This window comes from Coregonus lavaretus, assembly GCF_964263955.1.
Source record: "Coregonus lavaretus genome assembly, chromosome: 26".
Taxonomy (NCBI): domain Eukaryota; kingdom Metazoa; phylum Chordata; class Actinopteri; order Salmoniformes; family Salmonidae; genus Coregonus; species Coregonus lavaretus.
In genome coordinates, this window is record NC_140013.1 from 38,211,572 (window position 1) to 38,234,801 (window position 23,230).

General features: G+C 43.8%; 1 protein-coding gene across 1 annotated transcript in view; it reads right to left on the reverse strand.

The window, feature by feature from the left end:
• The window catches only part of LOC311102026 (ventricular zone-expressed PH domain-containing protein-like), a gene marked incomplete at its 5' end in the record, with an annotated part of 116,908 nt that overhangs the window by 14,410 nt on the left and 79,268 nt on the right, over positions 1-23,230 (reverse strand). Inside the window, one exon of the mRNA XM_084143244.1 lies at positions 10,240-10,357. Within this exon, the coding sequence (XP_083999370.1) occupies positions 10,240-10,357 (118 nt within the window). The remainder of the gene's footprint in view (positions 1-10,239; positions 10,358-23,230) is intronic.

Here is a 23,230-nt window from a genome sequence, read left to right on the forward strand (position 1 = left end):
CACATCAACATTAAGGGACATGGGCAGCTGTGAGGAGGAGGGTTTATTCTCCAGGTCTTTAACCGTTTTCCAGAACATCTTGGGGTTAGACCCACAGAGAGAGAACTGCTCCTTAAAGTAACTAACTTTAGCCTTCCGGATAGCCTGAGTGCACTTATTTCTCATTTGCCTGAACGAGAGCCAGTCAGCCTGAGTAAGCGTGTGCCGAGCCTTTCGCCAAATGGAATTCCTGAGGTGGAGTAACTCTGCCAGATCACGTCGAACCAGGGGCTGAACCTGTTTTTAATTCTCATTTTCTTAATGGGGATGTGTTTGTTAACAATACCACTGAAAATATAAAAAAAGAAGGTCCAAGCGTCTTCAACAGAGGGGATCAAGCTGATTCTATACCAATTTACAGAGGCCAGGTCATGAAGGAAGGCTTGCTCATTAAAGTTTTTAGCAAGCGTCTATGACAAATCAGGACAGGTCGTTTCACTGAGCAGTCATTATGAACACAGGCTGTAAACCAGTGATCACTAAGGTCATTACAGAAAACACCAGACTGATACCTATCAGGATTATTTGTGAGGATAACATAAAGGAGAGTAGCATTTTCTGGGTGTTTGGAGTCGTACCTTGTGGGATTGGTAATAATCTGAGAAAGATTTAGGGACTCCCATTGCTTTAGGACTTGGTCAGGTGGTTTAAGCATGTCCCAGTTTAGGTCACCTAGCAGGACAAATTCAGACTTAGTGTCAGGGGCCAGGAGAGAGCTTAGGGTACAGGTCGGTGCAGATGGTGGACAATAACACCCAGCAACAGTCAACAAAGAGCTATTGGAAAGTTTAATGCTTAAAACCAGCAAATCAAATTGTTTGGGGACAGACTTGGTGGAGACAACCAAGCACTGAAGGTGTTCCTTGGTAAAGATTGCTACTCCACCACCTTTGGAAGATCAAATCAAATCAAATTTTATTTGCCACATGCGCCGAATACAACAGGTGTAGACCTTACAGTGAAATGCTTACTTACAAGCCCTTAACCAATAATGCACTTTTAATAAAATAAAATAAAGTGTTAAGTAAAAAATAGATAAGTAAAAAATACAAATAGCAAATAATTAAAGAGCAGCAGTAAAATAAAATAACAGCAGGGAGGCTATATACAGTGGGGAAAAAAAGTATTTAGTCAGCCACCAATTGTGCAAGTTCTCCCACTTAAAAAGATGAGAGAGGCCTGTAATTTTCATCATAGGTAGACGTCAACTATGACAGACAAAATGAGGAAAAAAAATCCAGAAAATCACATTGTATGATTTTTAATGAATTTATTTGCAAATTATGGTGGAAAATAAGTATTTGGTCAATAACAAAAGTTTCTCAATACTTTGTTATATACCCTTTGTTGGCAATGACACAGGTCAAACGTTTTCTGTAAGTCTTCACAAGGTTTTCACACACTGTTGCTGGTATTTTGGCCCATTCCTCCATGCAGATCTCCTCTAGAGCAGTGATGTTTTGGGGCTGTCGCTGGGCAACACGGACTTTCAACTCCCTCCAAAGATTTTCTATGGGGTTGAGATCTGGAGACTCCAGGACCTTGAAATGCTTCTTACGAAGCCACTCCTTCGTTGCCCGGGCGGTGTGTTTGGGATCATTGTCATGCTGAAAGACCCAGCCACGTTTCATCTTCAATGCCCTTGCTGATGGAAGGAGGTTTTCACTCAAAATCTCACGATACATGGCCCCATTCATTCTTTCCTTTACACGGATCAGTCGTCCTGGTCCCTTTGCAGAAAAACAGCCCCAAAGTATGATGTTTTCACTCCCATGCTTCACAGTAGGTATGGTGTTCTTTGGATGAAACTCAGCATTCTTTGTCCTCCAAACACGACGAGTTGAGTTTTTACCAAAAAGTTATATTTTGGTTTCATCTGACCATATGACATTCTCCCAATCCTCTTCTGGATGCACTCTAGCAAACTTCAGACGGGCCTGGACATGTACTGGCTTAAGCAGGGGGACACGTCTAGCACTGCAGGATTTGAGTCCCTGGCGGCGTAGTGTGTTACTGATGGTAGGCTTTGTTACTTTGGTCCCAGCTCTCTGCAGGTCATTCACTAGGTCCCCCCGTGTGGTTCTGGGATTTTTGCTCACCGTTCTTGTGATCATTTTGACCCCACGGGGTGAGATCTTGCGTGGAGCCTCAGATCGAGGGAGATTATCAGTGGTCTTGTATGTCTTCCATTTCCTAATAATTGCTCCCACAGTTGATTTCTTCAAACCAAGCTGCTTACCTATTGCAGATTCAGTCATTCCAGCCTGGTGCAGGTCTACAATTTTGTTTATGGTGTCCTTTGACAGCTCTTTGGTCTTGGCCATAGTGGAGTTTGGAGTGTGACTGTTTGAGGTTGTGGACAGGTGTCTTTTATACTGATAACAAGTTCAAACAGGTGCCATTAATATAGGTAACGGGTGGAGGACAGAGGAGCCTCTTAAAGAAGAAGTTACAGGTCTGTGAGAGCCAGAAATGTTGCTTGTTTGTAGGTGACCAAATACTTATTTTCCACCATAATTTGCAAATAAATTCATTAAAAATCCTACAATGTGATTTTCTGGATTTTCTTTTCTCAATTTGTCTGTCATAGTTGACGTGTACCTATGATGAAAATTACAGGCCTCTCTCATCTTTTTAAGTGGGAGAACTTGCACAATTGGTGGCTGACTAAATACTTTTTTTCCCCACTGTACAGGGGGTACCGGTACAGAGTCAATGTGCGGGGGCACCGGTTAGTCGAGGTAATTGAGGTAATATGTACATGTGGGTAGAGTTAAAGTGACTATGCATCGATAATAAACAGAGTAGCAGCAGCGTAAAAGAGGGGGTGGGGTGGGGACAATACAATTAGTCCGAGTAGCCATGATAGACTTATGGCTTGGGGATAGAAGCTGTTAAGAAGCCTTTTGGACCTAGACTTGGCGCTCCGGTACCGCTTGCCGTGCGGTAGCAGAGAGAACAGTCTACGACTAGGGTGGCTGGAGTCTTTGACAATTTTTAGGGCCTTCCTCTGACACCGCCTGGTATAGAGGTCCTGGATGGCAGGAAGCTTGGCCCCAGTGATGTACTGGGCCGTACGCACTACCCTCTGTAGTGCCTTGCGGTCGGAGGCCGAGCAGTTGCCATACCAGGCGGTGATGCACCCAGTCAGGATGCTCTCGATGGTGCAGCTGTATAGATCTGAGGACCCATGCCAAATCTTTTCAGTCTCCTGAGGGGGAATAGGGTTTGTCGTGCCCTCTTCACGACTGTCTTGGTGTGTTTGGACCATGATAGTTTGTTGGTGATGTGGACACCAAGGAACTTGAAGCTCTCAATCTGTTCCACTACAGCCCCGTCAATGAAAATGGGGTCGTGCTCAGTCCTCTTTTTTTTTCCTGTAGTCCACAATCATCTCCTTTGTCTTGATCATGCTGAGGGAGAGGTTGTTATCCTGACACCACACGGCCAGGTCTCTGACCTCCTCCCTATAGGCTGTCTCATCGTTGTCGGTGATCAGGCCTACCACTGTTGTGTTGTCGGCAAACTTAATGATGGTGTTGGAGTCGTGCCTGGCCATGCAGCCATGGGTGAATAGGGAGTACATGAGGGGACTGAGCACGCACCCCTGAGGGGCCCCCATGTTGAAGATCAGCGTGGCAGGTGTGTTGTTGTGTTGTTCTTACCCTTACCATCTGGGGGCGGCCCGTCAGGAAGTCCAGGATCCAGTTGCAGAGGGAGGTGTTTAGTCCCAGGGTCCTTAGCTTAGTGATGAGCTTTGAGGGCATTATGGTGTTGAACGCTGAGCTGTAGTCAATGAATAGCATTCTCACGTAGGTGTTCCTCTTGTCCAGGTGGGAAAGGGAAGTGTGGAGTGCAATAGAGATTGTCTTGCCAAAAAGGTTTATAACCAGAAAGGTTAACATCAGTGTTCAAAACACTCTTTCTTAACCATGTCTCAGTAATGACCAACACATCTGGATTGAAGCTGTGAACCCAAACTTTTAATTGATCCATTTGAGGTAATAAGCTTCTAGTGTTAACGTGCAGAAAACCCAGGCCTTTACGAGAGCAGAAATCAGTGAAACAGATATCAGAGTCAGAATTGGGGCTTGGGTGTACATGCACATTTCCAGATAGAGTGGCTTGCAAAAGTATTCACCCCCCTTGGCATTTTTCCTATTTTGTTGCCTTACAGCCTGGAATTAAATTTGTTTTTTGGGGGGGGGTTTGTATCATTTGATTTACACAACATGCCTACCACTTTGAAGATGCAAAATATTTTTTCATTTGAAACAAACAAGAAATAAGACACAAAAAAAAGAACTTGAGCGTGCATAACTATTCACCCCCCCCAAAGTCAATTCTTTGTAGAGCCAACTTTTGCAGCAATTACAGCTGTTGCCCATTCTTCAAGGAAAAACTGCTCCAGCTCCTTCAAGGTGGATGGGTTCTGCTGGTGTACAGCAAATCTTTATGTTATACCACAGCTTCTCAATTGGATTGAGGTCTGGGCTTTGACTAGGCCATTCCAAGACATTTAAAATGTTTCCCCTTAAACCACTCAAGTGTTGCTTTAGCAGTATGCTTAGGGTCATTGTCCTGCTGGAAGGTGAACCTCCGTCCCAGTCTCAAATCTCTGGAAGACTGAAACAGGTTTCCCTCAAGAATTTCCCTGTATTTAGCGCCATCCATCATTCCTTCAATTCTGACCAGTTTCCCAGTCCCTGCCGATGAAAAACATCCCCACAGCATGATGCTCCACCCCCATGCTTCACTGTGGGGATGGTGTTCTCGGGGTGATGAGAGGTGATGGGTTTGCGCCAGACATAGCGTTTTCCTTGATGGCCAAAAAGCTCATTTTTAGTCTCATCTGACCAGAGTACCTTCTTCCATATGTTTGGGTAGTCTCCCACATGCCTTTTGGCGAACACCAAATGTGTTTGTTTATTTTTTTCTTTAAGCATTGGCTTTTTTCTGGCCACTCTTCCATAAAGCCCAGCTCTGTGGAGTGTACGGCTTAAAGTGGTCCTATGGACAGATACTCCAATCTCCGCTGTGGAGCTTTGCAGCTCCTTCAGGGTTATCTTTGATCTCTTTGTTGCCTTTCTGATTAATGCCCTCCTTGCCTGGTCCGTGAGTTTTGGTAGGCGGCCCTCTCTTGGCAGGTTTGTTGTGGTTCCATATTCTTTCAATTTTTTAATAATGGATTTAATGGTGCTCCATGGGATGTTCAAAGTTTCTGATATTTTTTTATAACCCAACCCTGATCTGTACTTCTCCAAAACTTTGTCCCTGACCTGTTTGGAGAGCTCCTTGGTCTTCATGGTGCTGCTTGCTTGGTGGTGCCCCTTGCTTAGTTGTGTTGCAGACTCTGGGGCCTTTCAGAACAGGTGTATATATACTGAGATCATGTGACACTTAAATAAAGTCCACCTGTGTAAAATCTAACTAATTATGTGACTTCTGAAGGTAATTGGTTGCACCAGATCTTATTTAGGGGCTTTATAGCAAAGGGGGTGAATACATATACACGCACCACTTTTCCGTGATTTATTTTTTAGAATTCTTTGAAACAAGTTATTATTTTCATTTCACTTCACCAATTTGGACTATTTTGTGTATGTCCATTACATGAAATCCAAATAAAAATCCATTTAAATTACAGGTTGTAATGCAACAATATAGGAAAAACGCCAAGGGGGGTGAATACTTTTGCAAGGCACTGTAAAACCAGCAGTAATACAGTCAGGGTACGGCCGAGGACAGGGAGAGCTCTGCAGTGTTGATTTTTTATGACATTTGAATGTGCATCAGATGGCAACAAGATCATGTTGTACAGCAATTTCATCAGGTAACATGAATACAAAGCCGGTGAGAGGTGGTTAGAATAGGATGGGAGTCCAATAGGCCGTGTAACCAATAGAGAGTCAGAGTCCCGAGTGTGGGAACAAACATAGTCTGTCCCACGGTTAGGTAAACAAGCAAGTTCATAGTCAAGAAAGAATGCAGGAGACATGAGGCAAATAGCATAAAGCACACACAAAAAAAGAATGACTTGGGGCTAGCCATTGTAAGTTCAAAGAGTTACTTGCCCCAACAAGATAACTTGAGAGAGTAGCTCTCTATGAGCCCAGTAGGCTATAAAATTATGAGATCAAATAAATAAATAGTAGGCCTATACTAGTTAATTAAAGCGTTTCTGAGTAAGCTCCCATATTAAGCTTCACAAGTTAATTAGCCTACCTAAAATTCCGATCAGTCCAAAGTCTGTGGTGTGTGTGTAAGTGTGTATGTGCTGGAGGCGAGTGAAAGCTCGGGAGAGAGGGGTACCTGTTTTTGATCCCCAGTGTGTAAATGCATGTGCACACACACACACACACACAAGTCAGACCGCCCCAATTATACAGTACACCACACACAAGCCAAATAAAAGCCACACGTGATTATTAGTACATACCAGTGCAATCAGGGATGGATGAATAACTAGCTGGGAGAACTAATCTAAAGTGGATGAATGATTACACTTTACAGTTAGAGCAATCTGTTCCAATTAGAGGTTGGTGACATATGGTATGGTGTGTGTGTGTGTGTCCTGGGAGAGATCCGTCACTCGCTAAGGTGGCCATAGAGAGGGAACGGATGGCGTTGGAAAATAAGAAGGTGATGACAGATCGTTGACAGGGTAGAAGGAGAGAAAGAAAAGCTTTGGGGACGAAAAATATTATAATCTATTTCATATTCATCATCTCCAGCAGCACCCCAACATCAACATATGTGAAAATGGCGTGTTTCTATGTTTTGTAGTAAAAAAAGATAGAAGAAGATAAGTGTTTCCAATTACATCATCAACCAATCAGTAGACAATTAGTAGGCAATGCCTACTCATAATTGGTTAGAAATCACACATTGCACACCAATGATGTCAATGGAAACACTTATCTTCCTCCATCAAGGTATTGATGATTAGTTGATCAGTACAATCAGGTGTGTTAGTGTTGGGCTGGAAAAACAAAGTCTGTTTACCCTCTAGCTCTCCAGGACGAGGGTTTGTGATCACTGTTGTACAGCAGAAAGATGTTTCAAATCAACCCAGAAAGCCCACTCCTCCCACTGTTTTATAGTCAAAAGCAGGGGCGCAACTTTGGTTTCAGATGTGGGGGGGGACGACATAATAATATATATTTTTTTCTTCTTCTTCCAGTCGGATAAACACTCCAAACAGCCTACTCGACCGCTCGGAGGCGTCCGCATGGTCCTAAAGCACACCGTTGCCTCGTTTTGTATCACATTCCAATGATACAACTGGGGGGTACAAAAATGCAATTTCAGAATGTGGGGGGGACATGTCCCCCCCCCGTCCCCAGTGAAAGATGCGCCCCTGTTCAACAGTAAGGTAAACACTCAGACTTGGCTGGTGCAGTGATTTTCTATGGGTCACTGCTGAGAATTGCACACCGAAGGTTGTGGGGTTGAATCCCTTTTGGGATATGCTTGTTACACACTGGGGATCAGAATCAGATATTTTCCCTGGTTCGCTCCAGTAAGTACTTCATCATTCTCTGAATGTGTATGTGCATTACTCATGGGCTTGTCATCAGGGACAGAGCCAGAAGCAGACCATGATGATGTTATTCAACCAGAACACAGTGGGCCTATAACAGGCCTTTAACAGACCATGATGGTGTTATTCAACCAGAACACAGTGGGCCTATAACAGGCCTTTAACAGACCATGATGGTGTTATTCAACCAGAACACAGTGGGCCTATAACAGGCCTTTAACAGACCATGATGGTGTTATTCAACCAGAACACAGTGGGCCTATAACAGGCCTTTAACAGACCATGATGGTGTTATTCAACCAGAACACAGTGGGCCTATAACAGGCCTTTAACAGACCATGATGGTGTTATTCAACCAGAACACAGTGGGCCTATAACAGGCCTTTAACAGACCATGATGGTGTTATTCAACCAGAACACAGTGGGCCTATAACAGGCCTTTAACAGACCATGATGGTGTTATTCAACCAGAACACAGTGGGCCTATAACAGGCCTTTAACAGACCATGATGGTGTTATTCAACCAGAACACGGTGGGCCTATAACAGGCCTTTAACAGACCATGATGGTGTTATTCAACCAGAACACAGTGGGCCTATAACAGGCCTTTAACAGACCATGATGGTGTTATTCAACCAGAACACAGTGGGCCTATAACAGGCCTTTAACAGACCATGATGGTGTTATTCAACCAGAACACGGTGGGCCTATAACAGGCCTTTAACAGACCATGATGGTGTTATTCAACCAGAACACAGTGCTAGGAAGCCTAAAGCCAAACGCATACGAAGCAGAATGTCTCTGCGTTCACCTCTAGTAGCTTTCTTTGGGAAGTGTTGTTACACAAATGAGAACAGTTGTGTTGTGTCAGACAGGGAGGATCAGGTGTGTTATGTTAGACAGGGAGGATCAGGTGTGTTATGTTAGACAGGGAGGATCAGGTGTGTTATGTTGGACAGGGAGGATCAGGTGTGTTATGTTGGACAGGGAGGATCAGGTGTGTTATGTTGGACAGGGAGGATCAGGTGTGTTATGTTGTGGACAGGGAGGATCAGGTGTGTTATGTTGGACAGGGAGAATCAGGTGTGTTATGTTGGACAGGGAGAATCAGGTGTGTTATGTTAGACAGGGAGGATCAGGTGTGTTATGTTGGACAGGGAGGATCAGGTGTGTTATGTTAGACAGGGAGGATCAGGTGTGTTATGTTGGACAGGGAGGATCAGGTGTGTTATGTTAGAGAGGGAGGATCAGGTGTGTTGTGTCAGACAGGGAGGATCAGGTGTGTTATGTTAGACAGGGAGGATCAGGTGTGTTATGTTGGACAGGGAGGATCAGGTGTGTTATGTTGGACAGGGAGGATCAGGTGTGTTATGTTAGACAGAGAGGATCAGGTGTGTTATGTTGGACAGGGAGGATCAGGTGTGTTATGTTGGACAGGGAGAATCAGGTGTGTTATGTTAGACAGGGAGGATCAGGTGTGTTATGTTAGACAGGGAGGATCAGGTGTGTTATGTTGGACAGGGAGGATCAGGTGTGTTATGTTAGACAGGGAGGATCAGGTGTGTTATGTTGGACAGGGAGGATCAGGTGTGTTATGTTAGACAGGGAGGATCAGGTGTGTTATGTTGGACAGGGAGGATCAGGTGTGTTATGTTGGACAGAGAGGATCAGGTGTGTTATGTTGGACAGGGAGGATCAGGTGTGTTATGTTGGACAGGGAGGATCAGGTGTGTTATGTTGGACAGGGAGGATCAGGTGTGTTATGTTGGACAGGGAGGATCAGGTGTGTTATGTTGGACAGGGAGGATCAGGTGTGTTATGTTAGACAGGGAGGATCAGGTGTGTTATGTTGGACAGGGAGGATCAGGTGTGTTATGTTGGACAGGGAGGATCAGGTGTGTTATGTTGGACAGGGAGAATCAGGTGTGTTATGTTAGACAGGGAGGATCAGGTGTGTTATGTTAGACAGGGAGGATCAGGTGTGTTATGTTAGACAGGGAGGATCAGGTGTGTTATGTTAGACAGGGAGGATCAGGTGTGTTATGTTGGACAGGGAGGATCAGGTGTGTTATGTTGGAGAGGGAGGATCAGGTGTGTTATGTTGGACAGGGAGGATCAGGTGTGTTATGTTGGACAGGGAGGATCAGGTGTGTTATGTTGGACAGGGAGGATCAGGTGTGTTATGTTGGACAGGGAGGATCAGGTGTGTTATGTTGGACAGGGAGGATCAGGTGTGTTATGTTGGACAGGGAGGATCAGGTGTGTTATGTTGGACAGGGAGGATCAGGTGTGTTATGTTAGACAGGGAGGATCAGGTGTGTTATGTTGGAGAGGGAGGATCAGGTGTGTTATGTTGGACAGGGAGGATCAGGTGTGTTATGTTGGACAGAGAGGATCAGGTGTGTTATGTTGGACAGGGAGGATCAGGTGTGTTATGTTGGACAGGGAGGATCAGGTGTGTTATGTTAGACAGGGAGGATCAGGTGTGTTATGTTGGACAGGGAGGATCAGGTGTGTTATGTTGGACAGGGAGGATCAGGTGTGTTATGTTAGACAGATGAGAACAGGTGTGTTATGTTAGACAGATGAGAACGGGTGTGCTATGTTAGACAGGGAGGTTGAGGTATGCTATGTTAGAGACTCAGGTGTTAGTTTACCTGTGGCCTTCTCTGGGTTGTTGCACATGAAGCAGAGCCAGCTGCCCTCCTCTTCACTGAAGCCAAACAGGTCAAAGAAACGCACCTCCTCCAGATGGATCTGCAGACTGTCCAGGTCCTACAAAGAGAGAGAGAGAGAGAGAGAGAGAGAGAGAGAGAGAGAGAGAGAGAGAGAGACTCAGAAAGCAAATGCCTACTGTTTTCTGATGATCTGGTGCTTCTGTCCGCAACCAAGGAGGGCCTACAGCAGCACCTAGATATTCTGCACAGATTCTGTCAGACTTGGGCCCTGACAGTGAATCTCAGTAAGACAAAAATAATGGTGTTCCAAAAAAGGTCCAGTTGCCAGGACCATAAATACAAATTCTATCTAGACACCGTTGCCCTAGAGCACACAAAGAACTATAACTAACTCGGACTAAACATCAACACCACAGGTAACTTCCACAAGGCTGTGAACGATCTAAGAGACATGGCAAGAAGGGCGTTCTACACCATCAAAAGGAACATAAAAATCAACATCCCAATTAGGATCTGGCTAAAAATACTTGAATCAGTTATCGAACTCATTGCCCTCTATGGTTGTAAGGTCTGGGGTCCGCTCACCAACCAATAATTCACAAAATGGGACAAACACCCAATTGAGACTCTGCATGCAGAATTCTGCAAAAATATCCTTTGTGTACAACGCAAAACCCCAAACAATGCATGCAGAGCTGAATTAGGACTATACCCGCTAGTTAGCAAAATCCAGAAAAGAGCTGTTAAATTCGACAACCACCTAAAAGGAGCGATTCCCACACATTCCCCCACAAAGCCCTCACCTACAGAGAGATAAACCTAGAGAAGAGTCCCCTCAGCCAGCTGGTTCTGGGGCTCTGTTCACAAACACAAACAGACCCCACAGAGCCCCAGGACAGGAACACATTTAGATCCAACCAAATTATGAGAAAGCAAAAAGATGACTATTTGACACACTGGAAAGAATCACCCAAAACACATAGCAAATTAGAATGCTATCTGGCCCTAAACAGAGAGTACACAGTGGCAGAATACCTGACCACTGTGACTGACCCCAAATTAAGGAAAGCTTTGACTATTTACAGCCTTGCTATTGAGAGAGGCCGCCATAGGCAGACCTGGCTCTCAAGAGAAGACAGGCTATGAGCACACTGCCCACAAAATGAGGTGGAAACTGAGCTACACTTCCTAACCTCCTGCCAAATGTATGACCACATTAGAGACACATACTCCCCACAGATCACACAGACCCACAAATCATTTGAAAACAAATAAAAATCAAACTCCCATATCTGTTAGGCGAAATACCGCAGTGTGCAATCACAGCAGCAAGATTTGTGGCTAGTTGCCATGAGAAAAGGGCAACCAGTGGAGCACAAATATTGTAAATACCACCAATATTTAACTGTTTATTTCTTGTCCCTTTCATACTTCAACTATTTGTACATTGTTACAACACTGTACATAGTCAATAATATAACATTTCAAATGTCTATATTCTTTTAAAACCTTTGTGAGTGTAATGTTTACTGAGTGTTTATTTCCCTTTTGTTTATTGTCTATTCCATTTGCTTTGGGAATGTTAACATATGTTTCCCATGTCAATAAATCCCTTTGAATTTAATTGAGAAAGAGAGGAAAGATAGAGAGAGCGCACCAGAGAATTAGAGAGAGAGAACGAGAGAGAGACCGAGAGAGACAGAGACAGAGAGAGAGAGAGCGAGAGCGAGACAGAGAGAGACAGAGAAAGAGAGAGAAGGAGAGAGACAGAGAGAGACAGAGAGACAGAGCGAGAGAGAGAGCGAGAGAGAGCGAGAGAGAGCGAGAGAGCGAGTCTGAATGTAAATAACGACAAGACACGAAAATAGTACAAATTGAAACTTATTTTGGGGAAGCAGGAGACACTTTTTGCTGATTTGTATAAAAATGGGAACATAAGCAACCTTATCTTCCACACAGACCATCCCCTGGCATGGCACAGTTCTATTCTAGCACACTACCCCTCTGTTAAGAGGGGGGGTGTTAGCGACGGGTGGAAACTCAGGATACTGGACAACGAGGACTCTGAGTCGTCTAATATTAATCTCTATAAATCTGGAACCGTTTTGGTTCAAGGCAACACCAAACAGTTCCAGCTGGACTTTCACCTAATCAAAGAAATAGCTCAGCAGGAGAAGCTCTCCCTTGAGAAAGATACCCCTACCCCGAGCGGGTCAGACCAGACCTCTTCATTAACTAACCCCACAGAGCAACCCCAAGCGGAAAGTCAACTTCCCAGCACAGAGTACTACTCCCTCATTGAAATGAAGGATACATTCACCCAGCTGGAGGTAAGGCAGGTGGAGCTGGAACAGCAGGTGAACACACTCCAGTCAGCACAGACCCAGACAACAGTCCAGCACAACAACACCCCCTTAACTAGACCTGGAGAGCTGCAGGTAGAGAGAGACATGTCTGCACTCTGGACTGTGGTGAGACAACATCAACAGGAGAAAGAGCAGGAGCAGGAGAAGAACAGAGCACTCGAGGAGAGGATCAGAGTGCTGGAGGAGAAGGTGAGAACGATGACGGGTGACATAGAACAACCCATTAGAGAGCTGGCCACCCCCGCAGAGAAGCCAGCAGAACAGCCCACCTCAGATCCTGGCCAAAGTCTCGACACCGCAGCAGAACAGTACACCCTAGACCCTGACCATAGCCTCGACATCACACACAGACAAACAAATGAAGAACCCCAAGCCCAGGGGATCCCAACCCCTCTGAGCAACCCCCCAGTCAGACACCCTGATAGCCCTCATGACGACCCCCCCACACCCACTGAGGACATACACAAGCCACAGATTGTACTTCTTATGGACTCAAACGGGAAATACATACAAGAAAATAAACTTTTTCCAAAACACACAGTGTCTAAACTCTGGTGTCCAAACACCCAGCGCGCCCTAGACCTTCTGTCTGAGGACCGACTAGGATCACCCAGCCACATAATAATACACACAGGCACAAACGACCTGAGAACACAGCAGGAAAGGGTGGCCACATCACTCAAGGGAGTGATAGAAAAAGCTTCTTCTACTTTCCCCAACGCACAAGTGGTTATCTCAACCCTGTTACCACGAAAAGACTTCCACCCTGCTACCATACAGCGGGTAAAGCAAGTATTTCCCGTGACTGTGCATCAAAACCAAATGTCTACCTGGCCCACCACTCCACCCTGGACGTGAACAGCCTTTATGACCAGGTCCACCTATACAAGGCAGCAGTGCCCACCTTTGCCCGGACCCTAAAGGATATCGCCCTCAACCGCAGACCCAACACCTCACACAGGAGCAACAGATCAACAGACACCCCGCCCAGACCAGCGAGACACTCTCCCAGACCTGTGGGACCCCCCCCAGGACCTACACATAGAGGACCCCCGCAGAGAGGACCTACATCCAGACCACAGCACCATCAACCACATCTACACCCCCACCCCCACCAATTAACTCCCCCCCAAGTCAACCATGCCCACACCCCATTTAGGCCCCCTCAGATCAGACCTATGCCCCTCCTACCCACCCCAAGCCCACCACTCCCACAAAGAGGGCCTCAACATGAAAGTCACACATACGCCCAGGCCGTGAGCAGGCAAACAGGCCCAACACCCACTCTTACACTAGCCCAAGCCAATGGCATGTACCAGATGCTCAGCAGGCTCTGCTCACAATTACTGGCCTGAGGCCAAACCACACAACCAACAACATTAGACACTTTATGGAACACAAAGCCTTCACTATTTCATCCTGGAATATCCAAGGCCTCAGGTCATCTGCCTTTGGCCTAAAGAGCAGGAATCTGGACTTCACCAAAGAAATCGGAAATACAGACATTGTCATCCTACAAGAAACATGGTATAGAGGAGACGGACCCACTGGTTGCCCTCTAGGTTACAGACAGCTGGTAGTCCCATCCACCAAACTACCAGGTGTGAAACAGGGAAGGGACTCAGGGGGTATGCTAATTTGGTATAGAGCAGACCTAACTCACTCTATTAAATTAATCAAAACAGGAACATTTTACATTTGGTTAGAAATTCAAAAGGAAATTATCTAAACTGAGAAAAATGTCCTCCTGTGTGCTACCTATATCCCCCCACTAGAATCCCCATACTTTAATGAAGACAGTTTCTCCATCCTGGAGGGGGAAATCAATCATTTCCAGACCCAGGGACATGTACTAGTCTGTGGCGACCTAAATGCCAGAACTGGACAAGAACCTGACACCCTCAGCACACAGGGGGACAAACACCTACCTGGAGGTGACAGCATTCCCTCCCCCATATGCCCCCCTAGGCACAACTACGACAACATAACCAACAAAAACGGGTCACGACTCCTGCAGCTCTGTCGCACACTGGGTATGTACATAGTCAATGGTAGGCTTCGAGGGGACTCCTATGGTAGGTACACCTATAGCTCATCTCTTGGCAGTAGTACTGTAGACTACTTTATCACTGACCTCAACCCAGAGTCTCTCAGAGCGTTCACAGTCAGCCCACTGACACCCCTATCAGACCACAGCAAAATCACAGTCTACTTAAACAGAGCAATACTCAATCATGAGGCATCAAAGCCAAAGGAACTGCTATAGATGGAAGGAAAGTAGTGTTGAAACCTACCAAAAAACAATTAGGAAACAAGAAATTCAATCCATTCTAGACAACTTCCTGGACAAAACGTTCCACTGTAATAGTGAAGGTGTAAACTTGGCAGTAGAAAACCTAAACAGTATATTTGACCTCTCAGCTTCCCTATCAAATCTAAAAATCTCTAACAGAAAACCAAAGAAAAGTAATAACAGTGATAAATGGTTTGATGAAGAATGCAAAAACCTAAGAAAGAAACTGAGAAACCTATCCAACCAAAAACATAGAGACCCAGAAAACCTGAGCCTACGCCTTCACTATGGTGAATCACTAAAACAATACAGAAATACACTATGGAAAAAGAAGGAACAGCATGTCAGAAATCAGCTCAATGTAATTGAAGAATACATAGACTCTAACCACTTCTGGGAAAATTGGAAAACACTAAACAAACAACAACACGAAGAGCTATCTATCCAAAACGGAGATGTATGGGTAAACCACTTCTCCAATCTTTTTGGCCCTATAACAGAGAACAAACAGCAAAAAAATATACATGATCAAATGGGGCGGCAGGTAGCTTAGTGGTTAAGAGTGTTGTGCCAGTAACCGAAAGGTCGCTGGTTCTAATCCCCGCGCCGACTAGGTGAAAAATCTGTCGATGTGCCCTTGAGCAAGGCACTTAACCCTAATTGCTCATGTACGTCGCTCTGGATAAGAGCGTCTGCTAAATGACTAAAATGTAAATGCAAATCTTAGAATCAACTATTAAAGACTACCAGAACCCACTGGATTCTCCAATTACATTGAATGAACTACAGGACAAAATACAAACCCTCCAACCCAAAAAGTCCTGTGGTGTTGATGGTATCCTCAATGAAATGATAAAATATACAGACCACAAATTTCAATTAGCTATACTTAAACTCTTTAACATCATCCTTAGCTCTGGCATCTTCCCCAATATTTGGAACCAAGGACTGATCACCCCAATCCACAAAAGTGGAGACAAATTTGACCCCAATAACTACCGTGGGATATGCGTCAACAGCAACCTTGGGAAAATCCTCTGCATTAACAGCAGACTAGTTCATTTCCTCAGTGAAAACAATGTACTGAGCAAATGTCAAATTGGCTTTTTACCAAATTACCGTACGACAGACCACGTATTCACCCTGCACACCCTAATTGACAAACAAACAAACCAAAACAAAGGCAAAGTCTTCTCATGCTTTGTTGATTTCAAAAAAGCTTTTGACTCAATTTGGCATGAGGGTCTGCTAAACAAATTGATGGAAAGTGGGGTTGGGGGAAAAACATACGACATTATAAAATCCATGTACACAAACAACAAGTGTGCGGTTAAAATTGGCAAAAAACACACACATTTCTTTCCACAGGGCCGTGGGGTGAGACAGGGATGCAGTTTAAGCCCCACCCTCTTCAACATATATATCAACGAATTGGCGAGGGCACTAGAACAGTCTGCAGCACCCGGCCTCACCCTACTAGAATCTGAAGTCAAATGTCTTCTGTTTGCTGACGATCTGGTGCTTCTGTCACCAACCAAGGAGGGCCTACAGCAGCACCTAGATCTTCTGCACAGATTCTGTCAGACCTGGGCCCACCCAGTAAATCTCAGTAAGACAAAAATAATGGTGTTCCAAAAAAGGTCCAGTTGCCAGGACCACAAATACAAATTCCATCTATACACCGTTGCCCTAGAGAACACAAAAAACTATACATACCTCAGCCTAAACATCAGCGCCACAGGTAACTTCCACAAAGCTGTGAACGATCTGAGAGACAAGGCAAGAAGGGCATTCTATGCCACCAGAAGGAACATACATTTTGACAATTAGGGTCTGGCAAAAAATACTTGAATCAGTTATAGAACCCATTGCCCTTTATGGTTGTGAGGCCTGGGGTCCGCTCACCAATCAAGAATTCACAAAATGGGACAAACACCAAATTGAGACTCTGCATGCAGAGCAGAATTAGCCCGATACCCGACCCGCTAATTATCAAAATCCAGAAAAGACCCGTTCAATTCTACAACCACCTAAAAGGAAAGCGATCCCCAAAACTTCCATAACAAAGACATCACCTACAGAGAGATGAACCTGGAGAAGAGTCCCCTAAACAAGCTGGTCCTGGGGCTCTGTTCACAAACACAAACACAAACAGACCCCACAGAGCCCCAGGATAGCAACACAATTAGACTAAACCAAATCATGAGAAAAGTAAAATATAATTACTTGACACATTGGAAAGAATTAATAAAAAAACTGAGCAAACTAGAATGCTACTTGGTCCAAAACAAAGAGTACACAGTGGCAGAATACCTGACCACTGTGACTGACCCAAAATTAAGGAAAGCTTTGACTATGTACAGACTCAATAAGCATAGCCTTGCTATTGAGAAAGGCAGCCGAAGACAGGCTATGTGCACAATGAAACTGAGCTGCACTTCCTAACCTCTATTTTTCTTCTTCAAATCAAATCAAATGTATGACCATATTAGAGACACATATTTCCCTCAGATTACACAGACCTACAAAGAATTCAAAAACAAACCCAATTTTGATAAACTCTCATATCTATTGGGTGAAATACCACAGTGTGCCATCACAGCAGCAATATTTGTGACCTGTTTCCACAAGAAAAGGGCAACCAGTGAAGAACAAACACCATAGTAAATACAACCCATATTTATGTTTATTTAACTTCCCTTTTGTACCTTAACTATTTGCACATAATATGACATTTGAAATGTCTTTATTCTTTTGGAACTTTTGTGAGTGTAATGTTTACTGTAGATGTTTATGATCTACTTCACTTGCTTTGGCAATGTTAACATATGTTTCCCATGCCAATAAAGTCCTTAAACTGAATTTGAATTGAGAGAGCGAGAGCAAGAGTGAGAGCGAGTGAGAGAGAGAGAGAGAAATAGAGACTATTTCAGTTTAATCAAGATGAATGATGACTGATGTGCATAATGGATCGTATTTTTCACTGGATCTTTCCATTATAAGACCCAAAATGCCTCAACACCCGGCTCATACATAACTTATATGTCAAGCGTTAAAGTAGCTTTTAAAACGGAGGGTTCATTTACAGTATAAAGCGAAGTATAACCCTCGGTATGTGACAGGGGTCTCCCAGGGTCTGCAATGGGGGTCTGGGTTTTACACACGGATGCACGCACGCACACACACACGCACACACACACACACACACACACACACACACACACACACACACACACAGACACACACACACACAGACACACACACACACACTGTGTGTTCCCCTTTGCATGTGGAGAGATAGATGCTAATGCTTTTAGCTAGTGTTGTAGTAGTCGAGACCGGTCTTGAGTTCGGTCTCGAGACCACATATTGAGTGTCTCGGTCTTGTCTTGGTGTCGGATACATTTGTACTCGGTCTTGACTAGGACAGTGAGGACAGTGAGGACTCATAATTTCTTTCTGAGGACAGTGAGGACTCGTAATTTCTTTCTGAGACCAGCCGAGTAAAAATCTCATAATTATCAGCTTCCATTCAGTCAGCGCATAAAACCTCTTCGCCAGGCCAAATATATAGCCTACACTCCTTTCTTGAAACATTAATGTCTTAACAGCATTTATATCTATTATAGACATGTTTGCACAGTGGTAAACCTATAGGCCTTCAGTGTGTGACAGGTTCGTGATTCTATAAGGACAGCAACCGTAATACCAGCGCACTCATGTAGGAGAGCACACAAAGGGCCAGTGGTGTAGTGGAGGGTATACGCAGGTATAAGCCGTATACCCACTTTTTTTTCAGTGGGCATTGCTTATAATCACTTCTTAATCCCTACTGATGTGTATCAAAGTAGTGTAGTGCAGGTATTAGACTTATCATTTATGTAGTACAATAGAGAAATCGTGCACAATCGCAAAGCACATGAAATATATTCACATAGTCTAGTTTCAGCAGAATATCATCTGCAGACAGCAGAAATGTGCAGCTCTCAACTGGTTTTGGCATGGAGCAGCCGGTAGAGTAGGAAAGACTTTCAACTTAAGATTTCTACCAGTAAATGTTAACTCAGGCAACAATGGGTATGCACACCAGGTATTGAAAAAGTTTAGTCCGAAGTGTTAGTTAGTAGGCTATTTGTGATGCGCAATTGCCATCTTGCATCTTGTGGTCCCCTGTAGCTCAGCTGGTAGAGCACGGCGCTTGTAACGCCTGGGTAGTGGGTTCGATCCCCGGAACCACCCATACACAAAAATGTATGCACGCATGACTGTAAGTCGCTTTGGATAAAAGCGTCTGCTAAATGGCATATTATTATTATTACACAGTCTGCATCAGGGGCGTAGACATGGATGGGCCTGGGTGGACATAGGCCCACCCACTGGGGAGCCAGACCCTGACAGGCCCACCCAATCAGATTGAGGTGGTTTAACCTTTTCACGTGTGAGTTCCAAATATCTCTAGTGGTCGTGGGTTTCTTTACGCGTGTGATGTCAGAATGCACTCACTGTTCCAAAATGTGATTGTTACACAACAGGACAGCTAACCCGCGCTGCCCTCAAACCAAGACATGCTGCCTGCTAATTATCTATAGGTTATGTTTCAACTTGTCAATTTCAAATTATTTTCTAACAAGTTTTATTTTCTAAGAACAGTTTGAATTGAGGTGTGTTCCGCCTCCTCATTAATTCATATAGAAGTAGCCATTTTACTGTTGCGGACAATTTATGTTTGAGGCTTTACTGAGCCAGACAAACTTCTCTCTTTGACAAGAGCCCAAGCACTTCCCCAGTGATTCCCCAGATCAAGTATGCAGACATTTTCCCCCTGGCACATTTTCTGGCTGGTGCTCACATTGCCTTCATTGTTGTTTTCCTTACAAATAATAACTTTGGACATATTGTGGTTTTTGTCAGCCGAGAGTTTGCTAAATATGACCGCTTGTGTTACATCAATCTTTCCTCAGTTGGCTCTAGGACTAACGTAGCCTACATTTTGCGGTTTGGATGATTGTGTTATGCTGTCACTACTTCTGTGAAAGTCTGTACATTGCATCCAAAATAAAAACTGGTCACATTCAGGACATAATGTTGTAAGGACTGTGTTTGTGCATAATGTTTCTGTGAAAAAAAGTGTGGCCAGCTCAAACGCTGACTGTTATGTCAATCGAAACTGGATGTATCTAAATAAGCGTTCTAATCACACCGGTTTGTACGCATGCTGCAGGGACCACTGTAGAATGATCACACCCGTGTGTTGGTACGTGTCAAAGGGTTAAGAATTGTTGTGGACCTAGACCATCACATTTCAGTATTTTTTCAATTAAAAAAAAGTTTGATTTTGAGAGTGAAAATCTCAAAAATATATAGGAAAACTCATAAAAAACATAGGAAAACATAGGATTTTTCACACAGGGTGCCTTTCCTTCGCTGGGCGGTTCATTTGGGAACTTTTTGAAATAATTAGAGTATACCCACTTTTCCAGGTACCACTACACCACTGCATAGGGCCGATGGAAAGACAGCAGTCACACAGTATGATGTTAAAGGATAAGCAGTCACACAGTATGATGTTAAAGGATAAGCAGTCACACAGTATGATGTTAAAGGATAAGCAGTCACACAGTATGATGTTAAAGGATAAGCAGTCACACAGCATGATGTTAAAGGATAAGCAGTCACTCAGTATGATGTTAAAGGATAAGCAGTCACTCAGTATGATGTTAAAGGATAAGCAGTCACACAGTATGATGTTAAAGGATAAGCAGTCACACAGTATGATGTTAAAGGATAAGCAGTCACACAGTATGATGTTAAAGGATAAGCAGTCCATAAACTCTGACATAATAAGGCAGTATATCCCAATCATAAGAATACAAAAACACAACCATTAAGCATTTCCCAATCGAAATATATAAATATTACATCCCATTGCAAAAAACATTTCACGTTTAGCACACAAAGTAACCGGTGACTTAAAGTTTAAAGTGGAACTGACAGCGTTTTAACTACTTTGCAGATATGAACCAAACAGACAATCATAATGTCAGTCAAAAATGTCAAATTCCCATTTTATGCTACAAAACCAACTTTATAAGAGGTTTTAAAAATAGGATGTATTTGACTCAACTTTCCATGACGTTACACTAAGGCATTGTTGGCAGAATAGATTGATGCAGTTTAATGCATGATTAATACAATTCACCAATACATTTCTTGGTAGTCCAAAAAATATTGCTATCAGGTTGTAAATCACAGCTGGCCTGGTACATTGATTGCTGCCTCCTTTCGGGATGCACTGATTCAGTTTAAATTACTCAATATTCTGGACAAAAACTGACGAATGTAACTAAGACTGGGAATGTCAATACAATCAAACTAGCAAGGGCAATGATCACAAGTCAGTCATAACATGGCTAATAGGCCAGCGTATCTATTTATGTAGCAAGCTAAAAAAAACATGGAGACTAACATTAGCTAGATAGTTAGCTAGCTGCTAGGAGGATCTCATGTCATGCCATTGGAGGAGTGGGTGAGTGACTGACTTTTCACCCTCATATCATTTTTCGGTGGCTATACACAGCTAGCGATGCAGGTGTCATTTGGTTAGCTAGCAAGAACTTGAACAATTGTTATACATTTAGCATATCTCTTGCATTCGCAAATTCACTCTGGCTATCTACTCCGATTTCAGAGCACTTTCATCTGAGTGCCAGAGCACAGAACAACTGATTCATTTACGAACGCCCGCTGAATATGACCGGTGTCAGTAAACGTAGACAAAAATACTAATAATTAGTCAAGAATGCTCTAAATAACATGTAAACAGCCTATCCAGCTCTGCTACGGCGAGTAAAATGGTCAGAGTGAGGTGTTCTCTCATTTGTGTCTGAAAGTAGCTAGCTAGCAAGCTAGCCAACTTTAACCAGTTAGCTAGTGTGCTTGGTTGGGACAAACATGCATTGGCAGGCAAGCTGCAGAAGGACGAGGAGGCTACAATTCCCCATCGTTTATCAGTGCAGTTCTGACGGCCAACTAGCTGGAAAAGTTTCTTTTCATGGTTGTTTGATCAATAGGACTGTAAAGTTCCCAAATGTAAGAGGGCTCCCGTGTTGTTTACATATTTGCAGAAATCCATTCAGGTGTATTTTGTGGCTTTTGGCGAATGCATTCTAATGATCTAAAGTCGCGCTGTTGCAACTGCCTGTAAACACACAGTCCAGTTCAAAGTGAATGATGGCAGGCCCGTGTGGCAAATGGCTTGTTTGTATATTGGCTATAGCGCACCGTTCTGTGTAGACTCTGGTCCTGGACAAGACAGATGTTTTATTCGGTTTTATTTACTGCAGTGTCTATTAATTGTTCAAACGCGCTTTCCCACTCTATATTGCTATAGAATTTTCACAAATGCCTTAGTATACTTAATTCCCAAACATTCTAGGAATCTATGAAAACGTGAAAATGACCATATCTAAGTGGTCGCTTGTCAGAAAATGTTTTTAAAAGTGTCATATTCTTCCTGGGGGTGTATATGAACAGATTTTAATAAGATTTCATGTTGCTAAAATCCTGTCAGTTCCACTTTAAATACAACAATGTTTCACACACATAAGTTATTTTCAGAGATGGCTAACAACAGCAAACAACAGCAAGCACGTTGCAATAAAAAACACAGTTCCACTCACCAGATGATGATCATTTGAAACTTAAGTTCTTGTTGAAAGTTATTCTTGAAAAGGCAGATGCCTTTATTTAGCTTCTGATGGCCTAGCCAATGGCTGACTTAGTTAGCTAGATTTATCTCCCCAAAGACCAGCAAAGAAAAACCCTGATTGGATCTTTTTTTTCTTCTCTTTAGTGTTAACCCTTTTCTTTCCAACAAAAACATTTGTTTTGCATTTACACAGAGGAACTAGGTGTGACCCCCCCACCCCCACCCCCCGAGTCCTAACCATAACCACCTAACTCTCTATATCCCTCTGTTCTCTAAGTCTACAGTACTTACCTCCCCGAAACCCTAACCATTGCCTCCCTTCCTTCCTTATCTCCTATTCCCTAAACCCTAACCATTGCCTCCCTCCTTTCCTTATCTCCTATTCCCTAAACCCTAACCATTGCCTCCCTCCCTTCCTTATCTCCTATTCCCTAAACCCTAACCATTGCCTCCCTCCCTTCCTTATCTCCTATTCCCTAAACCCTAACCATTGCCTCCCTTCCTTCCTTATCTCCTATTCCCTAAACCCTAACCATTGCCTCCCTCCCTTCCTTATCTCCTATTCCCTAAACCCTAACAATTGCCTCCCTTCCTTCCTTATCT